General features: G+C 48.0%; 1 protein-coding gene across 1 annotated transcript in view; it reads right to left on the bottom strand.

Annotated features, from left to right (window-relative positions):
• The window catches only part of PTCD3 (pentatricopeptide repeat domain 3), a 21,023-nt gene that overhangs the window by 1,391 nt on the left and 1,876 nt on the right, over nt 1–17,756 (bottom strand). Inside the window, exons 5-23 of the mRNA XM_010132709.1 lie at nt 16,843–16,888; nt 16,041–16,108; nt 14,657–14,762; nt 14,115–14,238; nt 12,993–13,111; nt 12,199–12,266; nt 11,814–11,901; nt 11,648–11,708; nt 11,275–11,357; nt 10,503–10,647; nt 9,435–9,485; nt 8,451–8,534; nt 6,498–6,526; nt 5,192–5,295; nt 4,148–4,226; nt 3,964–4,054; nt 3,119–3,204; nt 1,870–2,018; nt 993–1,034 (exon numbers count right to left, since the gene is read on the bottom strand). Coding sequence (XP_010131011.1) covers nt 993–1,034; nt 1,870–2,018; nt 3,119–3,204; nt 3,964–4,054; nt 4,148–4,226; nt 5,192–5,295; nt 6,498–6,526; nt 8,451–8,534; nt 9,435–9,485; nt 10,503–10,647; nt 11,275–11,357; nt 11,648–11,708; nt 11,814–11,901; nt 12,199–12,266; nt 12,993–13,111; nt 14,115–14,238; nt 14,657–14,762; nt 16,041–16,108; nt 16,843–16,888 — 1,623 coding nt within the window. The remainder of the gene's footprint in view (nt 1–992; nt 1,035–1,869; nt 2,019–3,118; nt 3,205–3,963; nt 4,055–4,147; nt 4,227–5,191; nt 5,296–6,497; nt 6,527–8,450; nt 8,535–9,434; nt 9,486–10,502; nt 10,648–11,274; nt 11,358–11,647; nt 11,709–11,813; nt 11,902–12,198; nt 12,267–12,992; nt 13,112–14,114; nt 14,239–14,656; nt 14,763–16,040; nt 16,109–16,842; nt 16,889–17,756) is intronic.

The following is a 17,756-nucleotide window of genomic DNA, read 5'->3' on the forward strand; positions in this document are numbered from 1 at the left end:
CCCCTGGGTTGCTGCCAAGCAGCGGCTGCTGCCGGCAGCTGGCCCAACTCTGCCACCTCCCTTTCATGTTACCTTGTCACCTGTGGCAGCTGCTGGAGACACCGCTCTTGCCTTCAGGCAGGAGAACAAGTGAGCGGTGGCAGCTGGTGCCGTAAGGAGCTTGGCAGAGAAGGGAAGGCAGGGGACGGTTCAGTCAGACCCTCTGATCCACTTTTTTTCCCTTCACGTTCATAACCTGTGGCATCCACAAACCATCAGCTACACCATGATTTCAGGAGAATTCTGCTTCCCCTATTCCCCAGATTGAGGTGGGCTCTGATGCAGCTCGGCAGCACGAAGGCTTCCTTGGGCCACACTAGCGGCAGTCTGCAGAAGAGGGCAAGCCCAGAGGCCTTTGGTACCAATCCAAACACTCAAACAAAACATGACTAGTCCTTAGAAGCTGTTTTCTACTTCAGACAGGACTTCTCCCCCCACATCCTGGGAAAAGCCAACTGCTGTAACCTAATGTTGTACCATGTGAGATGCAGGGTCCGGCTTGGCAAGCTTGCCTTCAGAAACGCAGACGCCTCTGAAGCACCTAGGCTTGGCTCGGAGCATGGGATTCCTTCTGAGCACACGAGAAATGAGATGTCCTCAAGAGTCCTGCTTAGGCTGGACTAAGGGTGGATGCCGGGTTCACCAGCGGCACCGATCTCCATGTCACAGAGCTTCACTCAGTGACATCTTGAGGACCAACCACTTAAAGCCTCACTTCGCACTTGCCACAATTTTTTGAGACAGAGAGGTCTGGGAACGTGTCAGTGGGATAAACAGAGACCGCTGCTCACAGGGACAGACACACACCCACAGCAAGATACAGACCACCACCGGCAGTTATACATGGGGACCCTTCCAGGTCCCGTCCAACCCAAACTGTTCTACAACAGAAATACAAGATCGCGGCCACAGGAGAGACTCGGTACCTGAAGTCAGAACCTAAAAGTACTCACCTGGGAATCCTATTGACCTGCTGGAAATGCTCCATCATCTTCCTGTTCAAAAGAAAAGGACAATTAAACACCCCCACCACGGAACAGAAGGACAGACAGATACTCCATCTCCCGGACGAGCCCCTGCTGAAACGCAGGCAAGCTCCACCTCCGGAAAAGCTCTTCCCCACAGATCTGAACAGCCCCCACGCCTGCTCTCGCAGAGGCAAGGTGTCCCAGCCAACATCAGCGATGAGTTCAGCACAACCTATCCTAACTGGTGCAGAAAAAAATCCGAAGTGTGGCTGGTGGCAAGTTGACTTTAGAATATTAGAGTTTGGGATGGGTATTTGCCGCCTCCTGGTTTCAAATGAATCAGCGCGAAGAGATCACCCGTACGTAAAAAACACGGCTCAGAACCGTACACGGGAGGCGACGTATTTCAAGTTGAGAGTGTGTAGTGAAACTCTAGCTACTGGGGAGTTCCCAAAGGATTCTCTTCAGAGTTTTAATGAGGGTTAATTCTAATTAAAAGCTTAATTAAACTCTCATTAATCTCTTCCACAGTTTGAATTCCCAATTAGCAAATGGGAAGCTGGCGGCAGTCAGCAGTGCTCAGTGGAGTGATCACCAAACCCCACCTCGCCAGCAGCCACTGGACGATGCTCTAAGCCAGCTGCTGCATTAACCTCTGTTTTGGGGATACACAACCGTAAGCTGGTGCCAAGGACAAACAGTAACAGGAAGAAATGCCCCCACCACAATCCCAGCAGGGTTTATGCCCTCCCTTTGTCTGCGGTCGCACTCCACGGCCATTGGTCGTTAGCTTGTGGTGGTTGCGATTAAGCCCCGAGTTACAGCAGCAGCAAGGCCAGAGCTCGGACAGCCACCCACGTACCACGCGTCCTGGGTCCTCCCAGCCCTGGAGAACAGCACAGCAACGTTGCCCAGCGCGCTGCCTGTCCATTCCAATGGGGCCTGCTCCCTGCCGGCTGGCTCGTGGGCAGCTTTGATGTCTTCAGCACACTTGGCAAAGGCCAGCTGGATCTGCGGAAAGACGGTGCTATTAAAGCCAGACCCTCTAGAACCGACGGATCCTCCTCAGAGCAGTTCCTCCTGCACATCCCATGGGGCTGCCCCGTACGCCAGCTAAATCTGCGAGTTAACAGGGGTTACTCCGGGCAGAAGAATCTCTCTTCTGCCAGGAGAACACCCATCCCCTCTAGGCAAGCCCCCCATCAGCTTTGCAGGGACAGCTGTATTGGGAGACCTCTGCAGCACCTTTAACCCTTGAAAAGCCAGTCACTGCAATGACACCTTCGGCAAAAATCCCTGAATTGTGCCATGTGCATCCCCGAGATGCAGCTGGCTGGCTGGGCTGGGCTACCCTTCCGAACGCTGGCAAGGAAGCGATCCTCTTCTGCATTCGCTCGAGGGTTCTCTACAGGCTGGAGACAATCCAAAGGGCTTTGCAAGCCTGGCTAAACTCACAGGGATCTGGAAACTGACGGCACATGCACTGGAACTGCACCTCCAGGGACGATACTACCGCACTGCAGTGCTGTCCGCGTGCTGCACACAGAGATGGGGAGACACCCCCCACCTTGTCACAGAGCTCCCGTGCTGGTTTGGGCTGGGACGGAGTTAATTTTCTTCATGGCAGCTGCCATGGGGCTGTTTGGGCTTTGTGCTGGGAACAGTGTTGGTAACACCGGGATGTTTCCGTTATCCCTGAGCAGCTTACACAGAGTCAAGGCCTTTTCTGCTCCTCACCCCACCAGCAGAGTGGGGTGAGTAACCTAGGGGTGCACAAGCAGCTGGGAGGGGACACAGCTGGGACCTAAGGGACACTCCAGACCAGATGACGTCATGCTCAGTCTATAAACCTGGGGGAAGGAGGAAGAGGGGGGACGTTTGGAGTGATGGCATTTCTCTTCCCAAGAAACAGCGACACGTGCTCAGCCTGGCTGTCCTGGAGCTGGCTGAAGCCCAGCCTGCCCATGGGAAATGGTGAATGAATTATCAACCCATGAGTCGATAATTTTTACTGTTCTGATTCTCTCCCCCATCCCACCAGGGGGAGAGCGAGCAAGCAGCTGTGTGGGGCTTAGCTGCTTACTGGGGTTAAACCGCAACAGCTTCCTTACCTCCTCAGGGTGCTGCTCCCTGCTCATCAGAGACAAGAGCTCATCCAACAGGTCCTGCCTCCTGTTGAACCCCAGCTGTTTCATATCTGTTCAGAGACAGGCAGTAGTCAGGAGGTGTGACCGGTACCCCCTGCTGCAGTCCCCATCACTAATGCCATCTTACAAGGCATCTGTGTCCGAGCAGGTCGCTATTAGATCCCCTTCCTCTCATTATCAGGCCCTGGAGGTCTTATGCACCAAGGACATGGACCCAACAGATTTCTTCCTCTCCTCTCCCCGCTGGCCTCAAGATTCCTGGCTGCCAGGCTGACTCCTCCCCGTGTTACTGGCCACCAAGGTCCTTGCCAGAACCTGGTGAGAACCCCATCACAGAACAGGGAAGGTAAGAGCACCCAGAGCATAATCCAGCAGTTGCAAGTCCTAGGTGGGAACCTGGACTTGAACTGCTGCTGAACACAGACCCATGACCCTCTGGTGGCCAGGGACATCTCACCATTGTTTGCTTCCTCTGAGGACTGAGTGGTGACTTTTCTGGTCTTTGTGGCTAGATTACAATTTTTATGTTGATAGAGCAAATCATTAAGATTTAACCCAAGCTGCAGGGGGTCCCAGTGATTAGAAGCCGTAAACTAAGCGGTGCTATAAAATTCTGCGCTACACTACTTATAAAATCATCAGTTCTGCCCTTCTCTAATACAGCAGCCTCACCACTGCACGAAGGAATAACGTCCCTCATGCCAAAGCACCTTGTCCCGGCTGTTCTGGGCACTGGGAAGTTTCCCGACTACCTCCCACCTGACCTTTATCAGACCAGCTGCCTTCGTAGCCATGTGGCAATCACCAACCTTCCCAGACGGAAGGGATCACTTCCAAGTGGTTGGCTGCATCCAGTGCCTGAAGGAGGTCCAATATATTTTTAGGAGTTGGATAGAAGAGCTGATGAAGGAAGAGAATTGTTTCAGTCAACTCTAACTGTTCCGTTTCTCCATCCTGAAGCTCTGAAGCTCCCTTACCCCACCACGCACTTACCGAAGGGGTCATTTCTTTGTACCACTTCAACACAACATCAATTTGTTCCATCATACACAACAGTGAAAAGAATTTGGACCTAGAGTAGAGGAAAAGTGTTCTAACTCAGTGATGATTAGATCAGCCAAACCATACAGGAGCACTGGCAAATGACGGTGTTCTGAGCAGGTCTCTACTGCAGATCAGCCACTGGGTGGCTGCAATACCCCAAGTGATTTAAAAAGCAGCAGCATTTTTTATGAGGCCTTAATGCTGACACTGGGTAGCTGTCAGAATTCATTACATGTTAGACTGCATTTTACAGTCTTGAAAAAGTGCCATCTCCCTGGTTTGAGGTATCTGAATCTGTCCCAAATGTGGCCTCTGGTGAAGACCCACTTTAAGAAGTCAACTAAATTAACCCTGTTTCTCGTGCAAGCTCGCAGAAAAGCCTGGACTTTGATCCGATGTGCTGGCTTGGAGAAATGTCCCTACACCAAGAAACCGATTTCCATTAACTTCCTTTAATTTGTTACAGGCTAAATAAGGTAAAATAATGAATTAAGCCATCCCTGATAATTATAATTCGCTAATTTACTGGAGCATCTCCAGTTCCAATGCCTCAACAGGCTTTTTCTTCACATCAGCTCCAAGTTCTTCATTATATTCAGTGACAGGCACCACTTAATGACGCTGATAAAGATGTTTCAGACGCCAGGATTAGTGTGTGCTGCACTGCAACCTCTCTACGGCACCACGCAGAGCGAGGTCTGACCTGTTTGCCGTGTTGGTGGTACCTCCTAAGCTGCCACCCTAAGTGAACAACGGGATTGTGGAACATACAACTGGTTGGAGTAGCTGTTGGATGGGTATTAAGCTAAACTGATGCTCCAAGACACTTTATTTCAGTTTGGGCAAGGCACAAATTGAAAAGAAACCCGAAGCTATCCCAGTCTGCACACAATAACCAGCTGGTGTTCAACTGAGCTTCCTTCTGCGCTCTAGTTTGTGTTCCAACTGACAACACACAAGACACTGAAACACACAAGCTGCAACTTCACTCACCAGTAGGCATTTAACTGGTCCACACCCAAGAATTTCCAGTTGTCTCCCCCCTCCAGTGCCTTATTTAGCCGATAGGCAAGCTTGATATCCTTCAGATCACAGCACTGCAATAAACCAGTCAGATTTTAAAGCTGCGGAATATAACACTCAATATATACCTCTGAGATGCACAGGATGGTTTGGGTTGAAGGGACCTTCACAGCTCACCCAGTCCAACCCCCTGCAGGGAGCAGGGACATCTGCACCCAGAGCACAGGGCTCAGAGCCCCAAGGGCCAACCTGACCTGGGATGGGGCCAGGGATGGGGCTTCTACCACCTCTCTGGGCAACCCGGGCCAGGGTCTCACCACACTAAGTGTCAAACATTTCTTCCCTCTATCTAGTCTGAATCTCCCTCTTTGAAACCATCACCCCTTGTCCTGTCACAACTTTTTAGTCCCTGCTAAAAGACTGTCCCCATCTTTCTTATAAGCCCCCTTTAACTACTGGCAGGACACCATAAGGTCTCCCTGGAGCCTTCTCCTCTCCAGGTTGAACAACCCCAATTCCCTCAGCCTGTCCTCACAGCAGAGCGGGCATGCCCTTGTAAAAAGTCTCTCCCCATCTTTCCTACAGGCCCCTTTAAGTACTGGAAGGCTGCACTAAGGTCTCCCTGGAGCCTTCTCTTCTCCAGGCTGAACAACCCCAACTCTCTCAGCCTGTCCTCACAGTAGAGGGGTTCCAGCCCTTGGATCATGCTTGTGGCCTCCTCTGGACCCTCTCTAACAGGTCCATGTCTCTCCTGTGCTGAGGACCCCAGAGCTGGGCCCAGCCCTGCAGGTGGGGTCTCACCAGAGAGATTCTCGGAGCAGAGCGATTCACAAAGGTATTTAGATGAGCCGACAGCAAACATTTTCAACTGCCGTTCAGTGCAGTGGCTGCTGAGGCATTTTGTTTAGTTGGGGCAAACGTGTGACTCTCCCCATGAGTGAGAGCTTTCTGACCTAAGCCAACACCTTCTGGTGCAGAGACTGTCTGCCCACTGCGGGGTCACTGGACGCGGGAGGCAGGGCACAGCACAGCAGACAGGGACTTACGCAGCTAGCAAGAGAAGGACATATCACAGGCAAGCAAGCTAACCGATTGAGGAGGTACCAAGCAAAGAACTGCAGAATTATGGAGGAAAGAGAGCAGGGGATAAAAGACAGGTGAAGAAGAGAGAGATATTGAGAGCTAAACCTTGTATGACAGGCTGGAAAACCCACAGGCAATTCTGAATCAGCTGAAGCGCTCAAAGGAGTTCTGACTGCAGCAAAGAGGTACTTACCGCTTGCATAGCAGTGGCAAAAAACTTGGCTGGAAGGGAGAAAATGGAGTCTGTTAACTTCAGCCTTTGAAGGAGACACAGAGCAGCTCCCGAACACAGCCTCCCAGAGCAGAGACAAGACCCGTCCCATCACAAAGCCGAGTCTGAAGCTCAGACTGACAGTGTGGCAGGGATTTTCACTTCATCTGTAGAGACCCTGGTGTGTTACGAGTTTTGCTAGCCAGTGTTCTGGAGGCAACTACGCTGCCTAGATTTGAGCAGACGGTGTGTTTGACTTCAGGCACTTTGACAACAGCCACATTCTCTGGTTTGATGCAAGACAGCGTCACTTATCTAACAGGCAGGCCACAAGAACAGGCAGCCACGTCACTCCTGTCTCTATTAACTCTAGTGGAAGAGACCACATGTGAGAGAGAGCAGTTCAGGCAGGTTACCCACACCTTCAACATGCCCCAGAGCTGCCCAAGAACATACAACTGCCCCTGAAAATGCCTCCTTCCCGTTTTGTGAGGCTTCGACTCTGGTTTCTGTAAGTGACGTTTCAAAGCGGCAGAGACTGAAGGAGACAAAGAAAGCCAAAGGAGGTCGAAGAGCGTGGACTATCCTGCTCAGTAGCTCATTTGATTTGGGTGGTGAGAATTTGGGATAGGTGGCTTTGTCTTCTGAAGGAAACAAGGGCACTGGATGCCATCAGAGACTGAAACAATGGCTAGTTGTGGGCAGCAAAAAGGTGGGAAGAACTGCAAGGGAATGCTCTTAAAACCACTCGTTACAATACACTCCCCTTTCTCTTGCAAGACTTAATAAACTGAATACTTTTAAGCAGGAAAAAGCGTTTTTGCATTATTTGGGTGTTTACTATACACATCAGCTACAGCCTACAGAGTCCCCTGGGTCAAGGAAAAGCCTTGAAGGGAACACAAGAGGTTCCTGAAGGGTCAGTTTACATACAACACCACACTAAGTAAAAAGAAGCCTCAGTTTTGTTCAAAGCGTCAACCTGAATTCTGCAAAAGTGATTACCACAAGAGCATAAGGATCCCACAGTGAAGAGGAGCAGAAAACATCTACACCTCGCTTAGACAAAGTGCCTTTGATCCACTCGTACGTGTGGAATCTCTCTTCTTTTTTTTTAACCACTGTATAGAAAAGCTCATTCAGCTCCCACGATTCCGGCAAGGCCTGTGTCTGTGTGCCCATCACTGCTAACTTTTGCTGCCAGTGGTACTTCAAGACAACCCCTCACTGGTTTCCTGAAGCATGCACTGCAGTAGCTTCTTCATCCCATCATATACAGAACTGTCAGCTGCCCAAGAGCGGCTTCTGACACCTTGTTCCCACCACGCTGTGCAGCACAGCTACAGACCCCTCGGCCACACTAGTCTTCAGACTGAAGCTGTCTGAAGTCTCCTTCTGTATGTACAGAAAGGCAGGAACAGTCTAGGGCGAAGCCGTGTACACTCAGACAGCAGAAAGAGCCCACTGAGATGTGGTATGGCCGGACCCTACCCCTTCTACAGATCCAAGCTTCAGTTCTGCGTGAAGTTTTGTTTTGCACAATCTTCTGGAAAGGATTAGGAAGAACTAGAGCAGAAGTCACCCACACTACAACAAAAATCCTGCTGTTCACCAGATGCGTATCATTTGGTGAAGCTGACAGCAGATGTTCCTTCTGAAACTAGTCCTGCAGATAGCCTTGTGGTTTTTATTGCGCGGGGTCAAACACTCATTGACACAGGCTACACCCCCACTTCCACACAGAAACCAGTGCACCCATGCACAGCACAACCTCCCAGAACAGCAACGTGTCCTTCTTTGTCTCCAGAAAGCGTCAGAAGGGACTGATACAAGCCAGCTGCACACACTCCTCCCAGCTGAGCACAACCTGAAATTCATGCACCTTTTCACCCAAGCTTGATCAATGCAGACTGTCAGATATATTGAAGCCCTTACCGTCATCAGGGTCCTGGGGAGTGAAACTCCTCTTTTCAACATTATCTAGCACCTCAGAGATGATGCCCGAGGAGTGGAGATCAACTGCAGGACAAACAGGCACGTAACATCACACCTCAGCTGTGCTAAGCACTGCGTTAAATGCAAATATAATATGGAAATAGAAACAAGCAACATGATTTCAAACAAGTGTCATGATCCTCACGGTGCTCCACGCCAGCTGCGATTTTATTTGCTCTAAAATTTGCCCCACTATTACCAGATTTCCACAGCACAACAGGGCAGACTCAGTAAGATAAAAGGACTTTCCAGCAAGAAATCAACAGGTCTGGAAGTTTGCCTGTTAAAAGGCTGCACTTGGAAAACCAAGGCACTTCATAAACAAACAAAAAAAAAATTAAAAAGGGAAAAAAAAACCCCAAACCCAGAGACTCCAGAGCAGTTCCTCCACGTTTGTTAAAACACGAGGACTGCAGTTACAACTGCTGTGCCTTTGCTCTCCCCCATGCCCACACACTTCTGGCTAAAGGATCTCCAGCAGTTGGGCTCCTGCTTTCTAACACGGTTGTACTTCCAGACAGCTCCAACACACCCAACTGCTGCAGAAAACCAGAGTCCCTGTGCAACTGCTTCCCTGTGAGTGGCACATTTGAGAAATGAGATGTGCCGTAGTGAGATCCAGCCTCCACAGAGACCAAGTAGCAGTTGCTCTTTATCCACTTGTGGCCACAAATGGGAACAGGCTCGCTTTCCAGTTCTGGCCCTTCTAAAAACACAAGGACTCCTTCCTCCCCGTAAGAGCTTACGGTCCTCTAGCTTTTTTTCACCCAAGTAGAGTCAGACTGCACAGGCAGTACTAGGATTGCACATGTAAGAGGTTGTCTTTTAATCCACAACGCAACTGCCTTCACCCATCACATCTGGAAAGCGTTGAAACAGATGTTAAACAGGTCGCGTTCATGAACGAGTTGATATTGCACATACCGCCTCTATAAAAAATAGAGAGAAGATGATCATACGTTGCCAGGCTCGGCTCTGAAAAGCAAAAACACTGAAGTTACTGTGACATTCTTGGCTGAGCTTTCTGCCCGAGCCCTTATTCAGTCTCCAGCCCTCCCAGTCAGGCAGCAGGCATAAATTTACTCTAATCTCTCTCCCTGCCCACCCTAATGCTGCACCAGACCTCACCAACACACTTTACAGCTGGGAGGGATGACATCTGCTGGATCACCAGTTGAAGCATCACATTTAGCCAAGCTTCCCTGCTCTAAATTACAAGCAGAAATATTTCAGAGCTATTTTTGCTTCTGTTCATGAACGGATCTTCAGCATATCAACAAGCACGCTCCTGGGGCAAAGCACACTCCACAAATCAGTCGTGCAGATATTCCCTGTTTTTGCAATGTCCATTTGACATCAAAAAAACACCATTTACATCAAAAGCTTTTTTCTGTAGAGATGTAGATAGACCCGAACTGGCTTGGGAAGTAAATCTCCTCAACTGATGGGAAGCCAACAGACTCAGCTGACTGCTACAAATAAATAATCACATTATGCACGATCTCTACAGCCAACCTGCAATAAGGACCCAGGCGAGAGCGAGCCTGTGGGCCACGGCACGCTCCCCCCGGCACAGAGACCCCTGTTCTTGAGCTGGAGGAAACTACAGATAAAAATGTAAAGACAAACGTGCTCCTAAGCTAGAAGACTACAGCATCGAAATGCTTCCCTGCGTGGCTGAAGGGGCTAAGTGCACCCTCCACGCTGTCATCAGTAACCAACACTGACCAAAGACGGAAGGTGACGATTCAGTTTGAAATCCACAGGCACTGGCTGGCCGAACGGGCGCAGCTCAGTACTTGATGCATTTTTATTTCTCAGTCCTCTTGCAAAAGGAGACAGTGAAGCTGGGAACACAGTGAGAAATACTTTTTCCCACAAGCCCCAGAATTCCTCCCTGCAACTAGGAATGACTGTGGTTCACGGCTGAACTCTTTCGTTAGCTGTTCTGCAGGTGGCCCTGGAACACAACCACCATTCTGCTTCTCTTACCTATACCAAGTGCTTCCATTTCCTTTATTACCAATAAAGATATACGTCTGCCTACACCACCACATCTTCTCAGAGTCTTCAGCAAAGCATTGAAAGTCAGCAGATTTGGTCGCACTTCCTGTTGGGCCATGTGATTCAGGAAGACCTTAAACAAAACCCGCAAATCCTTAGTGCTTCGCACGTTACAGCCTGCAGTTCAGCTTTTGGGTAGGAATACACGCATTTCCTTGAGGGAATCCTTCTCACCCCCTCCCACTGAATGACTCCACCTCAGCTGATCATTTATTAAGGGAGTACCATCTAATTTTTAATTAATTTGACCAAAAAATGAGACTACAATATTACATCAGACTAGATCTTGGAGAATCAAGGAAGTGTTTAAATTTAAGTACTAATTTTCCATGGCCACTAATATTATGTCATTAAAACTGGAGCCTCTAATGTTACCCCTCAAAATTCCATTTCTATCGCACCACGAGTCACAATTCAAAGAGGTTTTATCTAAAACTGTTTGTTTGGTTTTATCTCCCAACTACTATCTGGCTGGGCCATTCTTGGATCAGGTCCGTTAGCACAAAGCAAACCATTCCACAGGTCAAGGCTGGATTTTGTACCTTTTCCACTCCTCAACACTTTGTACAGTTGAACTAGTGCAGCTCCTCTGCAGCAGACAGCATCTTTGTACAAAGCTCTGGTTTTTAGCCTTCTAACAATTGCAAAATCCTACTGGTAGAGCAGACCCTGCCCCAGCTCTTTTGCTCTACATCCTTACCTTGGCTAATTCCCATCTTTCCACGAACCTCTCCTTTAGGTACGGGACCGCCGTAATCAGGGCGTTGAAGGTGTGCACATCAGCTGGAAAAGTAAGGTAATTCATTTTATGTTCACGGACGTGACAGTTACGTTCCACAGAAAACTGTTTGTTCTAACATGGCTCAGTTTGTGGCGAAGTCTCGTGCAAACCTGTTTCCAGCGAGCCAGCCACACGCCAGCTGCACTGAAACGAAGTCTGCACTCAGCTCCCATGATCTAGCTGAGGTCCGTACCCCTGCGCCAATCATCACTGCCATGAAACAAACGTGTAGGCACCCAGCAAGGGGTTTCTCTACTCAGAAGACCACAAGTCAAAACCAGGAGACACTCACCCTTGTGTCTGTTGTTCAGCAAGTCTATGTACATGTCATAAGCTTTAGCAGAAACGCCATGCTACAAAGAAAAAACAAACAAACAAACAAAACCACAAGATCTCTAGGACTGTGTGAGAGTTCACAAGCTGAAAAAAGCCCTCCCAGCACTAAAGGAGAACTTTACCTTAACCATTCCCCGAATCATTGTGCAATAGGAGTGCGCGTTCCTCTCTGGCATTATCTTAAATATCCTTTCAGCATTGTTGTCCTCCCTAGAACCGATGAACAAGCTGAATGTTAAAGCAGCTAATAAAAAACACCTTTAGGAAAAGGATTCGACGTGCCAAACAAACAGTGGGCTGCACTCCCAAGGGCTGACATTAAACGTATTACTCGGGATGCTTGAGCTATTCTACAATCACTAGATTTCTATCAACAATTTAAAAGATTCGCAAACACATGTATTTAACACCTGCAAGTATGGGCTGCTCAAAAGTCTTCGAGTCTTTTATAACAGCAACGCACGTGCACAACCCACTGAATATAGAATACTGGCCACATTTTCATACCTCCATCGAGGAGACTGTGAACCTTTCTGGAACTCTCTCTTTGGAGCCTTCTGCTCTGAAGAGTTCCCCTGGAGAGATTTGTGCAGAAATAAATTTCTCAGAGTTCGAAGTTAGAGCAAATGGTAACAACACGGAATCTGGCAGCAATTTATACGCTCTCAAGGGTCTTTTTTAATGGGTTACATTAAAAAAATTTCCATTGTAAAGTTCAGGAAGCAGTAACTAGATTAAGAATACTGTTTATGCTATGAGACATACTTACAAGGTGTGATATACGTATTTGTGGAGTTGGTGGGAACCACCAGACTACAGCAAACACTCTATAAAACCCTCTCCCCCTCTACAGTCTTCCCCGGGACAAGTATTGTGCAACACGTCTGCTACTGTACCCTGTGACCTGATACTGTGAGCTCACACAGGGAGCCCTCAACTTCACTGAAATCTACTTGTCAGGGTTCAGACTGGAAAAAGCTGGTTTTACACTAGTGGTACCATCTTTGCAAACAGCTGTAAAAGCACGGCTATCTGTGAGGAACAGTTACTTAACCGCAGCCCAGCACAGCTGAGCCAAGACAGGGTTCTGGCTGCTAAGGTCAGCTTTACAGAAACTGCTTTTGTGAGTAGGTCGGACACAGGGCGGTTATCACTGCCGCATCTCTAGGGAAAGTCAACTGCACCCAACTCACCTCACACCATCTCCCAGGCAGGCAGTCACAGGACAAAAACTTTTGACATCACCTCAGTATGTTCTCGGTACGTACGAAAGAAAATAGTAATCCACAGGTTTTTCATACCTCTGGTTCTTCCAAATCCTCTTTTTCTTCTTCCTCTTTTCCCGGAGTATGTTCTCCATCTCCATAGAAGCATAACAAATCTAAAAGGCTGTTGGTGGTCTCCAGAGATACAGGGGTACCTACAGAAGATCAGGGTGTACAACGGTTGCAGATAAAGTAAAGAACACTCCACTCTGCAGCCCTGTCTGAAAACTTCCAAACACCCAGTCAGGCCCCTTGGTTCTCTTCTGACAAGGCGGCGTTCTCTAGCATGTCAGTAAGACCTGGGTGCAGCACTAATACTCCCACAAACCCGTTCAGAGCAGGAGACAGTTTCAACACCGAACCAGAGTATCTGTTTTTCTGTTTAAGCCACTGGAAGGGTAGGGGTTTCCTCATCAAAAGGAGAGGGAAGTGGCAGCTGAAACTGTGAAGCAGCACAAGCCCAACATATCTGACATTTCTAATGCCTTCCATAACTACTCCTAGGATACTCCCTGCTGTGAAGATCACTTTAAAAGCAACTAGAGATACTTAAGAGAATCATGTCCTTTCCATCTGGTAGCAGATATGAGAACGTCTTACCTTCCCAGTAAGTTACAGTTCTCTACTGCCTCCTCCTCATTCACCCATGACAGAGATAAGGTCCAAATTAAGGAAGAACTAAGAAAGTCTAGTTTATTGAGGGCAGGTCCACAGAAGGGGCACTCAGACGGTATGTGGTACCAGTCCAGCACAGCAGCAAAGTGCTCAGCAGATGTAGTTTATACCAACCAATGAGCTACTGCACAAGGGCCTTCGCTGGCAGAATGGTATCACTCAATGGCACAGCATCTGTGTGCCATCACAACACGCCCTGCTCTACTGCACCACAAACTCTTCCACTTTGGAAAAGAAAAAAAAACCCTATCATCTGCTTCTTGATCAAGACATCATTTGTTCTCTCTGTCACTGAAGTGACATGTCAGGCAAGCAGTGGATCAGGAGGGCCCAGTAATACCAGAGAACCACTTTGCCAGAGCTCAGTCAGTTGTGAAAGGCAGCAACACAATAATGAAATTGCCTCTGCAGCCTGTGCCAGCTACTAAAGTTTTTTTGCCACAGCTGAAGCTGCACCACCAAATCTGGCAGGTGACCACATACCTGCTTGTACAAGCTGATCGAACAGGTCCACGGACTCTTTCACCCTTCTGAGGTAGATACGCTCTTTCAGAGCTTCCTCACTCACTCCTTCAATCTGAGGGGTAAGAGTCTCTGGCATCAAGCACTAAAAGCAAAAAGTGCAAGTTAGACACGAGCTCAAACCTTCTCTAAACCACTGCTCAAACACTAACCACATAGCCTTCCTCTTCACCCGGTATACGGCTCTGATAACCTCCAGCGCCACCCAGCCTAAGAACAGCAGCCCTTTGGGAAGGAAGGACCACACATCCTCACCTCTCACTTTCATGCTCAGAAGTCAACGTCTAAATGACATTTCTTATCTTACTTTTATCTAAAGAACCCGTTATGATATTGAATTCCTAAGGAGAAATGTTCACTTCAGAAATGCAGCACTGCTTTCATAGCTGTCTGCGAAACAGTCAACAAAATTATCCGTTTCTGCTAGTTTAAGCCCAGTCTCACAGTGATTCCACCACCTGACGAAGCACAAATATAATGAAAATGAACAGCAAAAAGCTTACTGGTATGTTGGGTTCTGAAAAAGTCTTGTCAAAATATTGAGGAAATTGCTTAATGATATATTTTGCAGCATTTCTCCCGGACTCCTTCGACAAATAAAACAGACGCTGCATAGGAATGAGAGAGGAGAAGATGAAGAAACACAATTAAAAGACTGAGAAAAACATTTTCCGTAACACCGAGTATTCTGTTGGGATCAATTTAAACCTTGGCTTCCTACTCAACTGCTAGTAAAAAGACAGGCACGAGACAGACACGTTATGGCATTTAGGCCAATATATGAACGCCTGTTCTTTACCCAAGACTGTCATTTACTTCCTTGTTCCCCAGCCAAGGAGCAAAGCTCTGTACCAGAACTAAGCTCAAAAGCTGTTCTTAGAGTTACGGCTCCCGGAGGTTCCTGACCATTTGTCATTTCCCAGAGCATCACCCGATTCCCTTCACCCTGTTCCTCGGGTTCTAAAGTCAGACCCTCCTTTGCTGTTTCTTTCAAAACTCTTTGCATTCGACAGCTGCCTTCAGCCTTCTCCACGGCTTCTCCTCTGGAATGTGGCAGAACCCCAATTCCTTGTAGCCGTATCACTGGCTTGCAAGGACGTATCCCAGCTCCCAGTCTTCTCTCGCTACGCTCTAACATAACACACAGCAGCTCCTTCTCACTCGTATTTCCAGTTCTACTTTCTCCCGTCTCAGCTCCGTGCTCTTTAATCTTACTCAAAGATAGCATCAGGGGAACACTGTTTTCCTTCTTCCTTCCTATTACCATCTCAATATTGCTATTTTGATCAGCCCAAGTTACCACATAGCTGCTCTGTGACACAACTACAGCTCCTGGGGCCTGGCCAGCCCAGGAAACTGATTAACACGTAGTCTACGTAGTAATAGAGGTACAAGTGACCTTTTGTGTTTCAACTCACCCCTTCAATTCAAATTTCACTGAACTGTAAGCACAAAAATCTCAACACGTGAATACCACGCGCTCACAGTCTATATCCAAGGTGTGCAAACACAGTTTTAACACGCTGAATGCCTCACCTAAGGAATTACTGTTGGGAGTTATTTAAAGGTCTAAGAACTTGGAGCAACAGAACAAGTCAGCAGATAAAGCCACTCACTTGCAGGAGTGTTAACAGAACTCTGGCAGCTCAAAAGGCCCTACAGGGGCAGGAGCTTTGTGTCTGCAGGGGGGCTGCCCAGAGAAATGCTCCAGGCATTACGCATTCAAAAATACACAGAAGAGAAAACTCTGAAAGAAATCTGATACTTCAGTTTCTTTTGTAATTGAAATTAGGCTCCAATTAGAGTTCTCACAGCCTAGAAAAAGTGTGTGGGGGGGTGCGGGGGCGGGGAGGGAAGCTGTGAAGGATCTGAAAGGAAATACTTAAAGCATTGGCTGCGTTTCTTGGCATAAGGTAAGGGTCATCCTGGAACATATAATGAGCAGCAGTAGGATCCTGTAGGAAGGAGAATCCAGGACTGAGGCTGTGTTTACGAACACAGATACGCTGTGGGCATATCACACTGCCTCGTGCAACTTAAGGCACAACGAACGCTTTCACCATAACCACGGCCCGAAGCCGATTTTATCAGAGTTCCTCTTGTTCCAAAGGGTTTTGCCTGTTTGCATACAGTTTAAAAAGTATTTCCATTACACACACAGACACTAACACAGTGACCACAAAACATGGCAAGCAACGAGCGCTCTGCCAAGCACGTGGAGCCCCAGCTGTAACAGTCTCGAGGGAGTGAGAGGACTTGCAGGATGAGATTAAATTTCCAGAACTCCAGACAGATGGGATCGAAGAACAGCATCACAGCACTTACAGCAGTTGCCTAGCAAGAGCAGACACCGAGTGCTCTGTGCAAAGCTTGCTTTCTGGACTGAGACTGGGAAGAGGCAGTCTGGACTGGGAAGCTGAACTGGTAAAGGAACTTGCTCCTGCTGTTAGCAAAAGCCTTTTCAAAGTATTACAGCTTTGGCTGGTAGCTGCAGCTCACTCTCATCACTAGAGTGAGGCTTTAGCACACAGCAAAACGTGTTGAGTGAAAGCAAAAACCTGCTAAAAATCAGCTGTAAAAGTCCCATCTTTCATTTATGGCCAAAGCAGAAGAGTGAGCCTCCAGAGCGCAAGGCTACTGCCAGAGGTGGACAACTCAGCCACCTTCCATTGTCAGCAGAACTACTTACCCTGTTCACGGTAGCAGCCAATGTCTGAAGAACCGCTAGCTTATCCCTAAACAGAAAGGAGCTTTGATTAACACTAGGTTAACTTTTAATGTTACGGGTTACACTGTGGGCAGAACAAGCACAGGATTATCCTGGACCATGGGGATGTTCAGTTCTAGGAAATAACGGTTTTGCTGAAAATACCAGTTTTTGCAAAGGGAGGGAAAATTCAACTGCAAACGTGGTCCCAGTTCTGGAACAACCACAGGAAAAAGAAAAGACTTTGAGGAGAACCAGAAAAGCACGTGTGCTTCCTGCTACTACTCCTGCCCTTATAATACACTATCAAAGAAAGAACATAGGGAAGGAACACAGAAAGAATTCCCTGGAATGCTCCTCCCAGAGCCCCCCATCTTTCTCTGTATCCACACGAGTCCCACTCTGAGACAAGTCTTAAAAAAAAAAAAAACCAAACCAAGCCTGGATTTCTCAGGACACCTGTGGATCCTTAAGACTTTGGTTGTGTTTCAAGCAGAGAAGGAAAGGCCAGAGGACGTTTAGGTGAAGCTGGTCTTATTTTAGGTTTACACAAAGATACCATTTGGCTACAAACTTCATGTCTGCTGTACAGTGATGACATTTCCTCTGCAGTGCTTCCAATAAAGGAGCTTTTGTGCAGCTGCGTAATTCCTAAACGGGATTTATTCAGCCAGCTCTCAATGGTCAAGTTTATTTTGCTGAATGAAACACACCCACATGCGGACAGACAGATGCATTTGGTTCTACAGAGTTCTAGCGAGTATTACCTTTTATGAAAATACGCTAAAAATGGAGCCCTTGTAACTTGTTTTTAACGGGCAGGTCAGGAACGGAGCGTACATACTCTGCACTGAGAGTAAGAGACAAGCATATTCCCAGAGCTCCCAGTCAGCAGG

Source organism: Buceros rhinoceros, unplaced genomic scaffold (assembly GCF_000710305.1).
Source record: "Buceros rhinoceros silvestris isolate BGI_N320 unplaced genomic scaffold, ASM71030v1 scaffold11820, whole genome shotgun sequence".
Taxonomy (NCBI): domain Eukaryota; kingdom Metazoa; phylum Chordata; class Aves; order Bucerotiformes; family Bucerotidae; genus Buceros; species Buceros rhinoceros.